This window comes from Cryptotermes secundus, unplaced genomic scaffold, assembly GCF_002891405.2.
Source record: "Cryptotermes secundus unplaced genomic scaffold, Csec_1.0 scaffold298, whole genome shotgun sequence".
Taxonomy (NCBI): Eukaryota; Metazoa; Arthropoda; class Insecta; order Blattodea; family Kalotermitidae; genus Cryptotermes; species Cryptotermes secundus.
In genome coordinates, this window is record NW_019741976.1 from 25,829 (window position 1) to 46,291 (window position 20,463).

General features: G+C 35.6%; 1 protein-coding gene across 2 annotated transcripts in view; it reads left to right on the forward strand.

Moving 5' to 3' along the window:
- The window catches only part of LOC111872863 (twitchin), a 77,725-nt gene that overhangs the window by 25,231 nt on the left and 32,031 nt on the right, over positions 1–20,463 (forward strand). For both annotated transcript variants that reach the window (XM_023867091.1, XM_023867092.1), the window contains exons 15-24: positions 359–643; positions 2,387–2,529; positions 4,478–4,761; positions 5,572–6,338; positions 8,340–8,618; positions 9,003–9,305; positions 10,942–11,244; positions 11,581–11,692; positions 14,650–14,822; positions 18,368–18,537. In XM_023867091.1, coding sequence (XP_023722859.1) covers positions 359–643; positions 2,387–2,529; positions 4,478–4,761; positions 5,572–6,338; positions 8,340–8,618; positions 9,003–9,305; positions 10,942–11,244; positions 11,581–11,692; positions 14,650–14,822; positions 18,368–18,537 — 2,819 coding nt within the window. The remainder of the gene's footprint in view (positions 1–358; positions 644–2,386; positions 2,530–4,477; positions 4,762–5,571; positions 6,339–8,339; positions 8,619–9,002; positions 9,306–10,941; positions 11,245–11,580; positions 11,693–14,649; positions 14,823–18,367; positions 18,538–20,463) is intronic.

Below are 20,463 nucleotides of genomic sequence, written 5' to 3' on the forward strand. Positions count from 1 at the left end.
AAAAATCAGATTTGTAATACAAGGTCTTTTGATCAGTTTATGATTATTCAGATCATCAATGCTGCATAGTCTCAATTACTGAAAACGTTAAATAAAATAGATATAAAATAAAGGCAGAGATATTCATCACAGTCCTCAGGAATCCCACCAAGTAATTCTGTTCTGAGACTGTTCAATTTGTGATATATCCTACATTGAAGGAGCTTATTCTTATATACAAATTTTTAAATTTCCTTCTACGAAGAAATGTTAAATACCATACGACTTTCATGTAATTTCAAATCCTATGTGCAGTGATGATGTCTGTGTTAAGATTTTCTTTATTATCACATTTGTTAAATAAAAATAATTATTTTAGGTGCACCCAAGATAACTAGTGATTTGAGCATCCGTGATATGACTGTGATAGCTGGAGAGGAGTTCACTATTACTGTTCCATTTATTGGCAATCCCAAGCCTAAACCAACATGGACAATCAATGGTGAAGAAGTTATTCCTGGAGACAGAATTAAATTTGAAACTAGTACGACTTCAACAGTCTTCATCAACAAGTGCGCAAAGAGGTCAGATCTTGGAATATACACAATACAGTTGGTGAATGCAGAAGGTTCTGACACTGCATCCTGCAAAGTTCTTGTTGTTGGTAAGAATCACAATTTTTCAAAGCAGATTATTGAACTTTTATGTTTTAGAGGAATGCGTTTTAATTGAGGTAAATCGAGTAATGCAATACAGTAGAGCCCCTGATTAATATTCTTAAAGAAAAAATTTAACTGAATGTAAAATCAAGGAAATTTAATTTTATCATGGAATTGAAACCAGTACATATAGTAGTAACACATTCACTACCACTCCCATTACCTGATGGACTGAAGTGCCAGTGTTGTTCCTGTTACATGATGGGCTGTTAACAACATATATGTGGATGTCGTGTAAATGAAGAGAATCTTCAAGTGTAGCTTGTCAGATCTTTAGAGAATCATATAGTGATTGTCATTTGTTTTTCATCTGTTCTCTTTCATTTCAAATAAAGTTACTAAAAAACCAAGTTTTTGTCAAAAGTAACTGGCCCAGTAAGGAAGCATGGCAGTAAATATGTTGAAATTGCAAAAATAATATAATACAATATATTTTGTTTTTAAAAATGACTCCATTTGTTGAACACTTTCCCACAGGTAATATGAATCAGTGTTATTTGTAACTAATGAAAACAGAAATTAACTGTTAAATGATCTTTGCTGTAAAACACCATTCCAAACAATTCTAATTGAGCTCTTACTTATGGAATATCCTATATACTGACCCTTTCTTTCTTTCTTTCTTTCTTTCTTTCACGTATATTATAAGTTAGTTACAGACTAAAAAATGAATTGAAATATAAAGACACAATTTATTTTTGTAATTTATTTCTTTTGCTTCAACTTTATTTTAGTGTTAAGGAAATGAAATGTGACTTGGCCGGCTTGGCTCTTTTTCAAATCTTCATCAAATTAAGGTACTTCAAATTTTGTTTTCAGTTGTACTGTGGGAGGTAATTACATTATTTATATCAAATATGATCTGGTGCTCCGTAACACTGTCAACCCTCTACTTTTCTGTTGCAAATGAAGTTGGTTCATTTTGTCCACTACCATTATATTTTTCATCAAAATCAGACTCTTGTGATTGTACCACCTCTTCATCTGGTGCCTGGCCCACAAACCAAATCTTACACTTGCTGATGGCATTATCACATCCAGCATTCTTTATGGGATACACCTGGTTGCATCTGAAGACAGTCATCATCTTCCATATCACCCAAATCACTTTCAGTATTATTCTCTCAAACCTATGAATGTGATGGGTAAAATCTAGTCCATAAGTCATAAAAAGTTTGGGATTGTAACACTGATGACACATCACCATGATTCTGCCACCTAGCACATTCACATTTATTAGTCCTGCATCCTGAATGAAGAAAATGGTAAAGAGGACAAATTTCACAGCTGACAAGTTTATCGATCGCAGAACACATCATAAATCACTCTGTAGAGACAGACAAGAACAGACACTAAGTAACCAGTTATGTGATGGTTTACAAGACAACAAGTCCTGTGATGCTACCTCGCATTTGCAAGCTTTCCCCCACTCACACTTAGCTGTTTAATATAAATGTAGGTTACTTTCCAAATATCCCTCATATTATGTGTTGTTTCACACTGGATAACACACCCAGGTTCATATCTGCTGAATTAGGATGACAGTCTTCTGAGGAAGAGATGTGGATGCCAGTTCTATGAATAGAATTTGCATTTTGGAAACAGTAGCCATGAAGATGGCATTACTCATTTGGTTGTGGATACATTCCATTTGTTGTCTCTAATAGAATTAATAATCTGTCTTGCAGACAAACCTCTGCCACCACAGGGACCATTAGATGTTTCTGATATCACTCCAGAAACTTGCTCACTGAGTTGGAAACCACCTACTGATGATGGTGGCTCTCCAATTACTAATTACATCGTCGAGAAATTGGATCCCTTCTCAGGAGTAAGTTTTTTACATCTTGGACTATAGTTCATTTACAGTAGCCAGAAGTTCTGGGAGTAAGTAATTGCCTGCTTTCCTTTCACTGTAATTTGAGTATCTGATAACAAAAATTAGTAAGAAAACTTTAATACATATGCATAATTAAGTCAATAAAACAATACAATTTTGGAGGTTGCAGTGTTGCTATCGCTTATGGGAGCAATCTATGAAATGCTCTATTGACTTTGCTTCAGATGGCATTTTATATATATATATATACCAAGTTTAATGATGATTGGTTTGGGGATTCAGGTAATATTTAGGTTATTACCTCGACAATCTGAGAGGCTGCAGTGTTGGTATTACTAATGGGAAGGATTTATTATGAATACCATTGAGATTACCACAGATGGCATGACACATATATACCGATTTTCTTGACCACCAGCTGAGACATTGAAGTAATATTAAGGTTATTTCCACAACAATTTCAGAGGCCATAATGTTGGTATAACTTACCTATGGGACTTGTGAAGTATGCCACTGAGATGGCTTCATATGGCATTATACATATATCACGTTTCTTGAAGAATAGTACAGGCATTCAAGCAATATTAGCGTTTGGCATCAAATTTGAGAGGTTGCAATTTTGGTATTACTGATGGGAGAGATTTATGAAGTATGCTGATGAAATGGGCTCAGGTGCCATGATATTCATACGTATACATATACACACATACAGATTTTTCAGTCGCTCAAAAGTTAATAAGGGGGTACGCATGTGGACACAGACAGTAAGCTTACTTTCATTTTTTCAAAGTAAGGAAAGTAAAAAAAAGGAGTAAAAGGGCAAAGTTGTCCCCATGACACTTCACACCCAGGGAAAGAGACCCCATTACCCATTGGAAGGGGGGCTGGGTGGGCTCCAGAGTTGGTCTTGATACTGTGGAGAAGAGAAAAATCTTGCGCTGCTGGGAATCAAAACTGGATCATCCAGCACATCCTACATCTTACCCCCTCAAAATAGGGACTGTAAGATAAAAACTCTCTGTGCTTGTGCATTTCCAGTGAAGAATCCAGTAATTTACCAAGATTTTACAAATTTCCTGTAACCCTCATCTGTCTGTCAGATACATTATATGAATATCTTCTTTTAATCTGTTATGGAGAACAAATTCTGAATGAACAGTTCCTTGAATGTAAGGAAAAAAGAATCAATACTGTCATTACTTTCTGATCTTACATGGGCTTATGATTCACACAATATAAACATCTCATCCCTGGTGCAGAAATGTACACCAAAATGTAAATAATGTATTCTGTGCTTGCATATGACCTAATATGAAGGACAGGTTCTTAGAGAGCTGATGTTATTTCTTATGAGTGTCATTAAAGAAGTCCATTAAAGTTACACCTCATATCGTCATTTATTTTACATTGTGACTATTGCATGTAACACAGACTCCACCAAGATTTTTGTGTGCAAATGTTATCCTTACATTTAACTAACAATGTTTTTAGGACAATGTGGGAAACTCTGATAAAATAAGATATCAGAAGAGTCTACTTCTATACTGGCTGATCATATGCCTTGAGAACTCACTTCAGTAAGGACTAAAATCCACTGAGCATATTAATGCTGTTTTTACAGTTGTTCTTCGACAATAAATAGATTAGAGACCAGTATTATCAGCAGTGTTTGTACACATAGAACATAGGACCACTGTCTGATGTGACAGTACTTGAAGTGTTTCTTGTTTCCACCTATTGTCAAACATATAGGACTAGGTATACCAGTCATCTTTATAAAAATTTCAACTTAGCCAACTTCAGGCACTTGTTCACTGTTTGAATAATAATAATAATAACAACAACAACAACAACAACAACGTTATTAGTGCTTCTGATAGAAATTATTAAAATATTTTGTGCCTGTGTACTCTCAATATCACTTTAAATATTTCTACAGATGTGGGTGAAAGTGAGCAGTTTTGTACGAAGTTGTCACTATGATGTAATTGGATTGGAACCCAACAAGAAGTACAGCTTCAGAATACGAGCAGAAAATCAGTATGGTATCAGTGATCCACTTGAGACAGATCAACCAGTCACTGCCAAATTTGCATTCACGGTGCCCGATCCCCCTGGACAGCCACGCATCGGTGACTGGGATATAAGTAATGTCACTCTCACATGGGACAGGCCAAGAAGTGATGGAGGTTCTAGAATCCAAGGCTACAAAATTGAGTACAGGTAACAAATAATTTAAATAAGTTGGTTTGAATTATTGGTTCAAGCCTTCCTTCTAGCATTATGTGAACGGGAATGTTTTATCTATTCTTTTATTCTTTTTATTCATTTGTAGATAGTATTCAGATTTAAAGCCTATCAGTCATCTAGGCCTATGTTTTTGTAGTGACATTCTTTCTTCAGGAGAACTCAATGCTTCAGAAATTACAGTTACTAAATGCAATAACATCAATCACTAACTGTTTTGTAATTTATTAAGTATTTTCTACTACATACTGACTTTTATATGGGACATATCTTAGATCATCAGTCAGTTCTCATAAGTCATAAGTTATCAAATTACCAGGGTTAAAATAATGCAGCTTCAGGAATAACACAAGATAAGACATGCCAATTTTATAAGTTGTGGTATTACATGTAGTTTCATAGATAGCTAATTGGACCATAGTTAATTTGTTGATATACATACATCAGCGTTTCAGAGTATTCATAAGTGTGCAACCGGCACTGAATATAAAACTTGTCAAACAACAGTCACAAGACAATCACAGATAAAATCGCAGAGACATCAATTCAGCCATAGTTAAAATCTAAACTGAATACCTCAAATAAATAGATACAATGTTACACATACAATTATACCAACAAGATAATTAGCAATACATAATAATTCTCCTTCCTTAACTTACACTTACACTTAATGTCTGTATTGATGCCTACTGTGGGACATCCATCAGTCAGCATGCATATATTAAAGAATTAAGTTATATTTTAGATCTTACATTTATTTACTATAAAAATTACTTTTAACAGGAATGTTGCAGAATCTCAGTGGCATGTGGCAAATGATTATCTTGTTAAAGATACAACCTACAATGTGCATAGTCTTCTGTCTGGATGTGAATATGAGTTCAGGATAAGAGCTAAGAATGCTGCTGGCTGGAGCAAACCATCACCACCATCCTCTAAGTTTAAGCTCAAGGGGAAGTTTACTGTGCCATCGCCACCAGGAACTCCAACAGTTATCAAGGTTGGAAGGAGTTATGTTGATCTGAAATGGGAACCACCTGCATCTGATGGAGGAAGCCGTATCACAGGCTACATTATTGAGAAGCGTGAAGTTGGTGTGGCGTCATGGATAAAGTGCAATGAATATAATGTTCTAGATTGCAGTTACACAGTACTTAATCTTGTGGAACAGGCGAACTATGAATTCCGAATCTTTGCAGTGAATGCAGCTGGAAAGAGTGAACCTAGCTCTTGTACAACACCCATAAAGATATGTGAAGTGGAGGGAGGCGAAAAACCGGAATTTGTTCGTCCACTCACCAATCAGTGTATACCACTTGGACTACCGCTTGTATTGGAGTGTGAGGCTAAAGGCAATCCTGTACCTACAGCTCGGTGGCTGAAAAATGGTAGAGAGATTACAGTGGGTGGCAGATTCTACACTGAGCAGAAGGGCGGTGTATTCAAGCTGAATATCTCAGAAGTGTGGGGAGCAGATGATGCTGACTACACTTGTGAAGCTAATAATGCTTTGGGTTTCGTGACTACAACAGCCCATGTTAAAATTGGTGGTATGTACAAGTTCATTAGTGTCTTGAAGTAAAACGCAAGTTACCATCCTAAAGTAAGATGCAAATTACCATCTGAGTATTTCTAGTTTATTTCCTTATGTTGTTAAAACCTCAACATGTTTCAGTCTTACAAGATCATCTTCAAGAGGTGTACCCTATTATAGGATGCTGTGGAGAAGAGAAAATTCTTACCCCTACTGGGACATGAACTCCAACCCCTCAGTCGTCCAGCCCATAGCCAGTCACTATACTGACTATGCTTTCCTCGCATGATTACTCATACATACAAGTTGTAAAGTTTCATTTAATATCTGATATGCCTCCTGAAGATGATCATTTGTGACTAAAGCGTGATGGCATTTTAATAACCTATAGTAAGCATAAGAAAATAAATTACATGTACTCAGTGACTTCACATGTTACTTTATCAGGATAGATCCTCCTGTTTCAGTAAATGAATTCAATCAGCTATATGTTTACTACTTGCAGTATTATAATTCCCTCATTTACATTACAGTCAATACTTCATTATAATATATGCATACAAGTGTATGCATAAGTAGAGTTCACAAAAGTAATCTATTTCATAGTCTCTTTATTTATAAGCATATTGAAAATGCTAATTTTGTTAAGTTCATCACTGACAAATTCCAAAAGAAAACTATCTGAAAATTATATAATGGCTCTTACATGACATGTACCTTTAAATAATCTCATTATTTGCATATATTCTTTACAGTACTTCAGAGTTCTTCTAACATTAATTATCAGTTTACTGTATATGTGTGCAATGGTATCAGTTTCATTTTCACAGTCAACAAAACACTACATATTAGTAATAAAATTATTATTTATTTGCTTTATGTTTTGGTTCTCTAAAGCACCCTAGTCAGGCCTTGAATATTAAATTCAAGTATAGAACTGCTTAATGTGGATATTTTTCACATATTTTGAGTTCTTAACAGTTTTCTTATACAATTGTTAAGATTTATATAGAAAAAATTGTATTTTTAAGAATTATTTTGATGTGAGGGAGTCACGGTCAGTGGGGTTATGGATTGAATATTTGATTTTATTGACACTTACAGATCATAACTACAAATAACTATAACAATCTGACTGAACTACACACTTATCTATCACTGTAACTACAGTCCTCACTAGTCATTTCCTGGCAACGGTTTTTAACAGTGGAGATTTTTTGGCTTCTGTGCTAACTGCACCAAGTCTTCTCATCACAGTCCCTTGTACAGTTCTCTCAGTGCTTCAACTGATTAACTCCCAGGCTGGCGACCATTTCCCAACCAACCTCCCATTTTTCTCTTCACAGNCTATAACAATCTCACTGAACTACACACTTATCTATCACTGTAACTACAGTCCTCACTAGTCATTTCCTGGCAACGGTTTTTAACAGTGGAGATTTTTTGGCTTCTGTGCTAACTGCACCAAGTCTTCTCATCACAGTCCCTTGTACAGTTCTCTCAGTGCTTCAACTGATTAACTCCCAGGCTGGCGACCATTTCCCAACCAACCTCCCATTTTTCTCTTCACAGGCTGACTTTCAGCTGAAAATTTCCAGGCTGGGAGCCATTTCACACCAAATTCCTAGTTTTCTCTTCACAGACTCATTTTCAGCTGAACACTGAACTCATTACTCCAAACCATCCTGGTTATAACATCTAGGCACGGACAGCACAGAAAGCACTGTTCCTCTGTTGCTTATTGAGAATCTGCTGCCTAGCAACTGCCATTGTTCTGTAGTTTGTTTAGCGGTCACTGCCTAGAAACAAATGTTGTTTCAGGGCCATATGATAGCAACGGCTGTATCTCTGGCTCTACATTTGTTGCTTTGAGCAAATATGGTACATTATTTTAAAACTATTTTTCATGCTTTAAATAATTTTGCGTTAATTGTGAAAAGAAATTGATATTGTTCCACACACACAACAGGATGTAACTGTGTGAAACTGTAAAATTGTACTCAAAATCTGATTACAGCCCCACCCAAGATTGACCGAATGCCAGATGACTTGTACTTACCAGAGGGAGATAACACTAAGATCAAAATCTATTATTCTGGAGATCAGCCTATGGAAGTAACTCTGAGTAAGGATGGAAAGAAAATTGATGAAACTACTCACATCAAGTACACAATATTTGATGAATATCTTATAATATTCATTAAGGATATCACAAAGGATGATGCGGGAACATACACTTTAACTGTCAAGAATGACAGCGGAAGTGTATCGGCATCTTTCACAGTATACATTACTGGTGAGTTGAAAGCCATATTTTACAATGCTTACTTATTGAACTACTTATTTTAAATCTCATTATAAACAGAAGAATATTGCTCTTATAGTGATATCTTTTTAAACATAATGCCATTTTAAATGATTTTCGGTTAATTATATTACTGGGACTGTGAACCATTTTCCAAGATTAAAATAAATAAGTGAATAATCTTCAATCACAGCAGATGTTAATTAGTTTTATTTGAATGTGAATAGACAGTTTTTCAATTACTGCTAATGCTGTGAACATCATGTAGTTCATCAAACCTGAATGAAAATATTTTGTATGAGTTGCAGTTTAATTCTCTTGTTTAATTTTAGTAGAATATATGTGTTGCTTTCAATATGACTTCTGCAAATGCAGGTCTCCCTGGCCCTCCTATTGGTCCACTTGATGTGTCAGATATAACAAAACACACATGCACACTGAACTGGAAAGCACCTCAGTATGATGGCGGTCTTCGTATCACACACTATGTGGTGGAAAGGCGAGATATTAGCCTCACCCATTGGATTATTGTGTCCAGTTTCTGCAAGGAGACCACCTTCACTGTACAAGGCCTTTCAGAAGGACAGGAGTATCTGTTCCGGGTGATGGCTGTTAATGAAAATGGCATGGGACCACCACTTGAGGGGACAAATCCCATCAAGGCAAAAGCGCCGTTTGGTAAGTTTAAAATTATAGGAATCTTTCTAAATACAAAGAAAAATTTGTGTGTTAGCACTCATTGATTCTAATTTTAGCGTTAGTTTTGGTCTTCTTTTCTAGTACAAAAGTTTTAGAGTACTGTGAATTCTGTATCTGCTATTGCAATATTATTACCATTGTTACTATTCATCATCATCATCATCATCATAAATTCTTATTTGCACAAAGTGAACTTATATGGAGATTGTGTTCATCTTTGTCCACGTGTTTCATCTCTGAAACTGGCTAAATATTAAAGCAAAATTCTTCATGAGAAGCTTATAGTCACTCATCTAGTCAAGTCATTCTGTGTGTGATCATCTCAATAATATTTGGTGAACAATACAAATTACGAAACTCCTCATTATGCAGTTTTCTTAAGTCTCTTATTACTTCCTCCTGCTTAGTTCAAATGTTCTCCTCAGCACTTTGTTTTCAGACAACCACAATTGTGATCTTCCCTTGGGAAGGACCAGATTTCACATCCATATATTATAACTGGTAAAATTATAATATTTTATGAAAATATATAAATTCACTCACACAATATGTGTATCTGACCTAGTTTTTACAAGATGGGTGACATCTGTGCCATCCTCTGTTCCACAGATGTTTCAAATATATGTGTAAACGTTTTACATTAGTGGGGAATATACACCTAGTACATAATTTGCCTGATGGATCCATTGGCCATTCATTAGCTTATTAAACTTTGAAATGTTACGTGTAATAATAAATTTAAATTTTATAACAATTATTAAAATTGACACTGTGTACAACTTCATGTAGAAGTCAGTATAGCACTGAATTCATTCATCAGTAATCTGTCAGACGACAGGTCCATCTTCATATAATTCTGGTTCAAATTCTTCTCGATATTGCTTAGCTATCTCTCTGTGATTCATCACTAAGAGTTGTGTTTAATATGCATTAGAAATTAAGCCAGTAAAGGGGAACATAATATTATATATAGCTACTAGGTGTTTGCTGTGTTGCAGAAGTAATTTATGTTACATAGTTCTTCATTACCATGGATTTTCTTACTGGCCAGTTATTGCTCACTTCGTGTGCATGCTGGGTTTCCTGTGCATAGAGCCTACTGTGTTGGATCCATTAGAAGGAGCTAACCTCAGTCACTGGACAGTTATAGACTCATCAGAGTAGCTGTCTCCCACCCCTTCACCTGAGGAGGGAAACACAGGCAGTTTCAAAAACATAATGTCCTGCAGTGTTCTCTAGAATACTGGATGACAGAAAAAGTCCAAAACCCAATAGTTCTAGTCTGTTAATACTGTTGTTGGTTTTGATATGTCATTATTATTATTATTATTATTATTATTATTATTTTTTTTATGATATTTTTTAATGATAAATTATTATTACTGTCATAATTATCAGCTATTTGTTTGTTTACATTTACTTTTACTTTTATTCATTATTATTTCTTCCAAGTACTTACCTGTAATTTGTATTTGACTTTTAATAAGTTTGTCTATAATGTAATTCACTCATCTGCACTGTGCTGTGTCTGTAATTGGCCTTGTGGCTGTTGACTCAGCACATTAATAATAAAGAATTGAATTGAAGTGAATTATTATTATGATTTATTATTTAGACCCTCCATCACCACCGGGAGTGCCAAATGTAACAGAAGTTGGTGAAGACTTTGTCAACCTTTCATGGGAGAAGCCACAGTCAGATGGTGGATCAAGAGTTCAGGGCTACTGGATAGACAAACGTGAAGTTGGCAGTGAAGCTTGGCAGAGGGTCAACCTCTCTATATGTTTTGCCACTCAGATCAATATATCAAACCTGATAGAAGGTCGTCAATATGAATTTCGGGTGTTTGCTCAGAATGAAGCAGGACTGAGCCAGCCATCTTCAGCTTCCACATCAGTCAAGATAAAGGATCCTTTGAGTAAGTACCCCTTGTTGTAAATTAATTAATGTACTTTTATTGAGATGATCAAACTGTATCTGCAACATTCTCTTCAGAGATATATGGTTCAAGTACAGCCTGGACATGCTATAGAGGTTTTTATAGTGTTTCTTGTTTTTCTAGAAAAATCATATTATATTGTTCCAAAACTGGATAAAACTGCCTCTCAGTTCTTGAATATTCTCAGTTATTACCATCCATTCAAAATGTGTTTCAATAAAACATTAGTTATCTACACTTGTTCATAACTACAAATGATTATCTTTATACTAATGTTACTGAATGTTTTTCTTCTTGATATCTTACTAATTGCAGCTGCTACACCTCCAGAAATTGTGAAGCCATTGAGAAATGCCAACTCTGTACAGAACCACAATGCACAGTTTCAGTGTACAATTACTGGAAACCCAAGACCAACAATTACGTGGCAAGTATTTCTTCTACATGAAGAGACAGTACATTAATTCCTTGTCTCACAAACATTCAAGTAGCAAATTTTCATGTCTAAAAATCAGTATAATTTTTCTGTTATGCATAATAAATTTCCTTTACATTTTAAAAATGCCAAGCTAAGCTTTGAAACTTAAACATCAGCTTCTGTTGGTGTGTGTTTCATTGCCCATTAATGTCAAATGGCATCCCTTCATTCTTCCCCCCCCTTTATATTTGCTGTACAATGTATGTGTGATATATATATATGTTTATTGTCCATTACTATCATTGGGATTTGCAGGGCCTGAGAGAGGTAAGTGGATCCTGGGCCAGTCACAAATGTGTTGCTCCTGTCCCACTTTGAAATCCATATAAGGTTCACTATTAGAATCTATGCTAATACATCATCATCCTATGAACATCACTACTATCTTTGTTACATAGCAAACACTAGCCATACTTTGCTCTAAAATAATCTCAAAATAATTTCAGATCGACAGATAATAGTTGTCAGATTGAAGAGTAGCTGAAAATTCTAGGTTCTACTATAATCATTTTAAATAATTTTCTTCATCTTCTTCATCTTTATTAACATCCGTAACTGTTACAAAGTAACACATGGACAAGTCATAACATGTAGTACAATCATTCGGGAATCCTTTGCCCACGGCCTAAAGGGTTCCTATGTCAACAGAGACATACTCTAATTAAAACTACAATACAGAATACAAGTACACAAATTTTGGATTATTTTAAATATAAATAAGTTAATTTCAAGTTTATTTGCCTTTATGCTTAATCGACCAACTTTAAAAATACTACTTTAAAATCAAGTTACTAAAGTAACCATCACAACCATACTCATCAAGGATAAAAACACATCATCAAATCATCATTTAGGATTTTGAGCAGAGTTTCTCTATTCATCCTGCAGTCCCTCAAAGAGAAACTCCTTCATTGTATAAAATGGATTATCTAGTAAAAATAATTTTAATTTATATTTAAAATCTTTGAATCCATTTAATTTTCTTATTTTCAAAGGCAATCTATTGTAAGCTTTAATACCCATATTTATGACACTTTTTTTAGAGGTAGATGTGCTACAGCTTAGTACATGGAAGTCCTCTTTTCTTCTAGTATTATATTCATATAAATCTGAATTTCTAGTAGTATACAGATTAAATTTCTGAAAGTAGCACAATACCTCAAAGATGTACAGAGAGGTAACAGTTAGTTAGTTACTTAATTACAGTACATAATACAAATTATATAAAAATTCATACCTTAACACTATTAAAATGTATTCCTTACTAATCATTACAAGTAGCACAGTGCCACTGCCAGGTAACAATGCAAATGATTTTTTAGATTTTAAGTTATATAAACAGTGCAAATTCATATCAGTGAGGGGCAAGAATAACAAGTCAACAATTCAATTAAATGGAATTTGCAGGGTCTTGCCTCCTTGTTATAATTGACTGAATGAAGTAAGAGTATATTTGCACCCCCTTGGTTAGGATCTTGTGTCAGTAGTTCAGGTATTTTGCTGCTGGTCCTTGCCAGCACAGTTAGTCTGGATTCTGGGTCCTGCAGGACATGTGACCATCTGACTCTGCAAAAAGTGGAACGCAGTGCAACAGGACGCTGCAATTTAATACTATTAGCTTGTGACCCTGTTTTTCTGTCTCACAGCTCTGCATCATGCCAATATTTTTAGCCTAATGGCCCTGTTTGCCTCTATACATATGGCCTTGAACATGTGTATGTAAAATGTCAGGTCATTTTATCTATAAATACTCTCTTTGAATTAATGAGAAAATTTTTTCCGTTTAATTAGTTTCGTTTAAAAAGCTACTTTCAAAGAATATTTCCTTTTCATAAAATGAGTAAGTAATATATATCCTAGATGAAAACCCAAAATATATCTGTGTAGTAAACACGCTGTGTATGGTGTTAATTATGAGCATGCCTACATGTGTGTGTGTGTGTGTGTGTGTGTGTGTGTGTGTGAGGGCACACGCTCGTGTACGCCTACGTGCCTACTTGTGTGTGTGAGGGTGCATACGCATATACACGTACTTGTGTGTGTGTGTTTGTGTGTGTGTTGTGTCTGTGCATATGTATGTTGAAATTTATTATAACTGACGAATATTTAAAAATACTTTTTAAATAATTTTACATTGACATAATGGCATGCAATGCAATAGATTAGTGTAAGTGAAGCACCTGATGATGGTTATTAGATTTAATTTTACCGACCACACAACACGTTTTTTATTTACCGTCACACTACATGTTTCGAGCTCAAGAGGTCAAGAGGTGTACTAAAATACACAACAGGATGCAACAAACAATTAAACCTGATGATGGCACTATGGTGCCGAAACATGTTGTGAAGTGACAGGTGAAAGTGGATGCACTGCAAGACGGACACTGTATATATATATATCATGGACGTTAACAGAAGGTGTATGTGGATTTTTCTAACGTTGTTTGCTTTACATATCCTGTCCTGTGTTGGTTCTGGTGTACAGACAAGGACTGGCTCTGCTGATTGAACCAAACTGAGTAGGTTTTAGCTGAGAACAGAAACAGAGTCCAGTCTTAGAAACCTTGTTTCTTTAAATAAAAAGAGGATTATGGATAATGTCCAAGAAGTCAGTAATTATGTGAATAAGTTGGTTTTTATGGTCAAGCTATGAACTTGATGGTACATGGTGCCATTCATCGGTTTGCTGCATTCAGATACATAAAAAACAATTAACTCTTTGCTGCATCAAGAGCAGTAGAACGCAGTGAATTTTAATCCATCCTGCTGTGTAAAATAAGTCATATTTTATTATGGCACTTAAATTTATTACTCTGACAGTGTGAGGAGTGGATTTAAATGGCATGATGATGGGATGAACATTTGCATGGGCAAAGATATCTTACGTGCTGTTTTTGTTGCAGGTACAAGGGAGCAAGAGAAATCATTCATGGTACCAAGTATCACATGCTCAAGGAAGGTGATGTATATTCACTCATTGTCAATGATGTGTATGGGGAAGATGCTGATGAGTATGTGTGCAGAGCTGTCAATAAAGGTGGAATCAAGTCAACTCGTGCTGAGCTCATTATAATGAGTAAGTGTTTATGTTTTCTGTTTAGTGCTCCACACCTAGACAAAGCATATCTAGAACTCAATGAGGCAGGGGTACATATAGGCTGAATTGTGTTATCCCCAAAATAGAGTGACCATAAGACTGATGATTGGCAGAGTAAGTAGCTGATGACTGGACATTTTTTTCTAAATAGAATGAAATTTATATAAAATTATCATTTCGTTAATGAAATTTTTAAGTTTACTGAGTATTCCTTTGCCAGTGGTTCTGTATGGGTGTGAAACTTGGTCTCTGACATTAAGGGAGGAATATTATTTTTATTGCTAGTGGGGTGGGACTAAGTCCCTTGTACTGCGGCCAGTTCTGGCCTATTATACCAGCCCCAGATGATAGGTGAGGGTGATTGTGGAGCAATTGGTGGAATGAAGATTGGCAAGGGAAACCGAAGTCCTCAGAGAAAACCTGCCCCAGCACCACTTTGTCCACCACAAATCCCACTTGACCAGACCCGGGATCGAACCCGGGCCGCCGCGGTGGGAAGTCAGTGACTAACCACTTGAGCTATGGCGTGGCCCAGTGGAGGAACATGTACTGAGGGTGTTTGAGAACAGGGTATTGAGAATATTTGGACTGAAAAGGTATGAAGTGACAGGTGGTTGGAGAAAACTGCATAATGAGGAGCTCCATAACTTGTACTCTTCTCCAAGTATAATTAGAATGATCAAGTCAAGGAAGATGAGGTGGGCAGGGCTTGTAGCATTAATGGGCGAGAGAAAGAAAGCATATAGGATATTGGTGGGAAAGCCAGAAGGAAAGAGACCACTGGGAAGACCAAGGTGTAGGTGGGTGGACAATATTAAAATGGATCTTAGAGAGAGAGAGAGAGGATTGGATGGTATGGATTGGATTTATCTGGCTCAGGATATGGACCAGCGGAGGGTTCTTATGAACATGGTACTAAACCTTCGGGTTCTGTAAAATGCTGGGAAATTCTTGAGTAGCTGCAGATTTCGCTTCTCCTCAAGAAGGACTCGGCTCAGCATTTAAGTTTTCCAAAGCTGTAAACCTACTTGTGATTTAAACAACATACTACTCTTTACCATCTACCATGTTTAATTTCTTGAGATTGAACCTGTTCATATGAAAATCTGTGTGTTTGTTTACTCACTGCCAGTGTCTCCCTAATTTTGCCACCATCAGATAATGATCATTATCACTCTCTTCTGCCCTGAATGATTAGACATCAGGTACACTTGGATGCTGTCTCCAAGCTCTTAAAACATAGTCAATTTGATTGTGAGTCTTTCCATCAGGAGATACTTAAGTAAATTTATTATTGTTACAATGTGATAGCATCGTGCTTTTGAGAGTCAAATTTTAATGTGGCAAAGTTTACTCTCTAACTCCATTACCATTACTAATTTCGAATAAATTCTCATCCCCAATTATTGCTTTGGAAATGTCTTTCCTACCTGCTTTTATCTTGAAATTACCTAACAGAATTTTCTTATGTTATTTAGAGAATTTATAGAATGCATGTTCTACCTTCTCATAAAAGCTATTCTTCATATCATCAATTTTATACTCTGTTGGGGCATGAACATTCAGAATAGTGTTATCATGCCAGCACCCTCTTGGTATTTTGTATGACATCCTATCACTAACAAACTCTACCCTCTTAACTGCTGATATGAATCTCTTATGAGCAAAAAGCTTTACCTAATTCATGATTCTCATTCTGCTTTCCATACGAAAACGTATATTTTGCATGTTGGTTCAGTGATGCCCTTGTCCCATTCAACCTCCTGTGCCCCTGCTAAATATAATTTTATTTTGATATTTCTTTCACTACTGTGATGACCTGCCCTATACACATGTCCTACATTCCACGGACCAAATCTCATGTCCATTTTCCTTACAAATCTTTTAAATTCATTGTGCACTACTCATCCTCATTTGGTGATGTATCTTAACATGTGAAAAGTAAGTAATGTAATAATAAATAAATAAATACATAAATAAACAAGTAAATAAATAAATTGGCCATTAATCTGTATTACGTTTTGATCTTTTGCGACTCGTCACATTAATAATATCATATCTGTAAAGTGATATACATTTTAATTCATCTACAGTAATATCTGCCAGCCAAGTTTTATTCCTCTTTTCTTGAATGTGTTGTTGGTATTAACAGTTTGACTGAAACAAAATGATGTCCATCAATGGATTGTTCATTCATGTCATGGATATTTTATCAACTGTATTTCCTCACAGTGCTGAAGATGAGAGTGATCTGTGAATGCTGTTTCAGAAAAGATGTGGTAGCAAACGATTGTAACCTATTTTAATATTATATCCCACTATTTAATCTGCAGAGACTAAGAAACAAACATTAATATTCTAGTCAGGTTAGCCCATCTGAGGCCTGAGTACATTTTATCAAAGGTCTCTTGAATATGAAATAAAACTACTAACCACTCAACCACAATATTTGGTAAAAAAATTGCTTGTAGCTTCTCTGCAGATAATAGACAAAAGCAAGCAAATTTTTTATAACTTGACTGAGGTGAAGTGTAAGAACACAGCATCAGAAATGGTGACCTGATATACTACAGCAGCATCTCCACTTCTTCTCTCATGCCATGCTTGATCTGTTTGAATGTTGTCACTGTCACCTGATAAATCTTGCATTCATTCAGCATTATACTCAACATAAATAAGTTATTCTTCAGGAAAAGAAACAAAATTTTTTCACGATTTTTATGACAAATTTGTATTGGTGATAGCAGCAAAACTGACTTTCAGATGCATCACTGCTACATCCACAAGGTCCAAATTCTGCTTCACAGATTCACAACTTCAGGTCCAAAAAGTTACACAATACCCGATGCATAAAGGAGACCCACATTGTGTGTAACATAATCAAAAACATCTTTGGTAATAGCACAAGGTTAAAATATTAAGTGCTTAAACAATTTAAGCACATTTCCACAAGGTTCATATATCAACCATCCATCTTTCATAAAGTCAGGCGCATATACTTATGAAACTTATTATACTGATACAGAATGGATTAAAAGTGGTTGAAATTTTCTTGAAAATTACTATATACTATATTACTAAACATAACAGTTGAGTGATTAGTATACTTCTTCATATTGAAGAGGTCCCATATTCGATTTCAGCCTTAAAGTCCTTTATCCTTACAAAGGTTTTAAACTTTTCCACAGTCTCTCTAAGCAATTCTGTGGTAACAGCATAAAACAAGAAGGGAAGGTAAAACATTTCGATTTCTTTTCCAATTCCATCATTCACAATCAACACAAAATTTGATGGCATATAGTTGAAGAAATGCCCTTAATTGGCTCAAACATAAAGAAGTAAACTTAACTGAAAGTTACTGTTTTTATTATGAGATAGTATGGTAAATATTATACAGACATGAGTTTGAGATGACACCATTCATTTACAGGACAGATAGACTTCTCCACAAATACATTTGTGAATAATCCCATTATTATCTGTTAACTATATAAATATTGACATGTAATTAATTGTCTCCATAGCTGCACCAAAGCTAAATGTACCACCTCGGTTCCGTGATACAGCATTCTTTGATAAAGGCGAAAATGTTGTTATCAAGATTCCTTTCACTGGTTCCCCCAAGCCAAGAATCACCTGGCAGAAGGATGGAGAAACTGTGGAGTCTGGTGGACACTTTGCAGTTGAGGTTAAGGTATGATCATTTTTGTTTTATTAATAATTAGATATCTAAGGTGTTAGGATGAAGTTCTATACTGACATCAACACTGTTTTCTATTTTACACATTCAGTAATGTCATGTCATCTTTGTATGTCTCTTTTAATGCATAGTCATTACACAGAGTAAGAAAAAAAGTGGTTTTCACCTGATTAGTAATTCTGTGTAATGTATAAAAATATGTAACACCTGCCTGTTGTTTAAAATGCATTTCATGCTTCATATTGACCTTCAGTGATATTAAATTTGTTAATTGTACTAAAGATTACATTTTTCCAGTATTTGTCAATTTACACTTTTGAGAAATGACAGTTGCTTCAGTAACTCTGATTTTCATGTAGTTTGGAAGAAGAGGTTCCCACTCTTTCTTCTGTTTCATGAATTTGTTCACATTATAAAATATTTCTTCGATCAAGCTTTTCGTTATTTTCTTCTGTGCAATCTGCTGTCTCATTACTTGATGTAAATGATTGTAGAACATGTAATAATGCAGTGTGTCCAGATGAAAGGTATCAAAAACAAAATAATTATATCTCAGAAAGCATTTATTACAACATGTGTTACAACATTACAAAGGAAAACTATCAAAGTTTTTTTTCTGAGCATATAAATTTCTCTATAAATTCCAATGTCAGCTTCCTTGGTGGCACGACAAATAACCAGATGATATTTGACCTTGTTCCACGTTGCTTTCAGGTGTTGAAGGTCATTGATCTTAACCTGGTAGATAGTGTTCTTCGCATGACCCCACAAAAGAATCCAATTGGGTTATATTTGGCAACTTAGGAGGCCAAGCAATTGGTCCACTTCTGCTGATCCATCTCCCAGCCATCTCTCTGTCCAAGTGATTCCTGACATAGCACATACAGATCCACCATGTCCAGGTACAAACGTCTGAACATAACCTTTTCCAAAAAGAGAAACGGTGATGCGTTAAGGCAGCCCAGCCCACAAATTCATTTTGGGGCTGCCTCTCTCCTACTCGAATGTGACATGTGGATTTTGACTGTCCAAAATTCTGCAGTTGTACCTGTTTACAGCTTCATTGATGTGGAACATCACCTTATCCGAGAAGCACACGTGATGGAGGATATCAGATGATGTGTCAGTTCTTTCTAGCATGTCCACAGAGAAGTTTGTGCATGCAACTTGGTCATTTGGTTTTAGTGCATGAATCATTTGAATCTTGCACTCTCTTAGGCGGAGCCTTTTGTGTAGTACATCATGCACTGTTGAACGTGGAATTTGTATGTAGCTGCAAGCTAGCAGCATGAACTGATTTGCATGGACTTTACTGGAATACTTCTCTAATGCAATTGACATTTTCTTCAGAGGTCTTTGCCTTTCCAGGAGATCTTACATGCAGCAGACTAACTGCAGTCCTCAGTTTGTTGTCTCAGAACTGAATGCTTTTCCATATATGAGGTTGTTGTTCATATGCATTGCATTCTAAAACGACGCTGGACAGCTATAAGAGACTGCAACTCTGCTAGCCACAGAATGCGTTGAAACTGTTCCTGTGTTGTCGACATTGTTATTGAGCTTGCCAAAGGTCACTAGCTGGTACATGTGTGTAAGTGGGGCATGAAAAATAAAACAACTATCAGAGTTTTCCTTTCTGATGACATAAACTGGATATGTGTGTGACAATTAGTTTCCGAGATATAAATTTTATATTTTGGATACCTTTCATCTGGACACACTGTGCCTGATGCACTCTGAAAGCTACCAGGAGCTGTACTCTCTTGCAGTGATTGACGGTGTACCACCATCCTTTATTGTCTGCTTGAAATTATTTATATTTATTATGAATGTTACATTGTATACAAGATAATTCAAAGCTGTCTTCTATGCAAAACGTTCATATACTTGCAATTAAATAGTAGGATTTATTTCTGATAG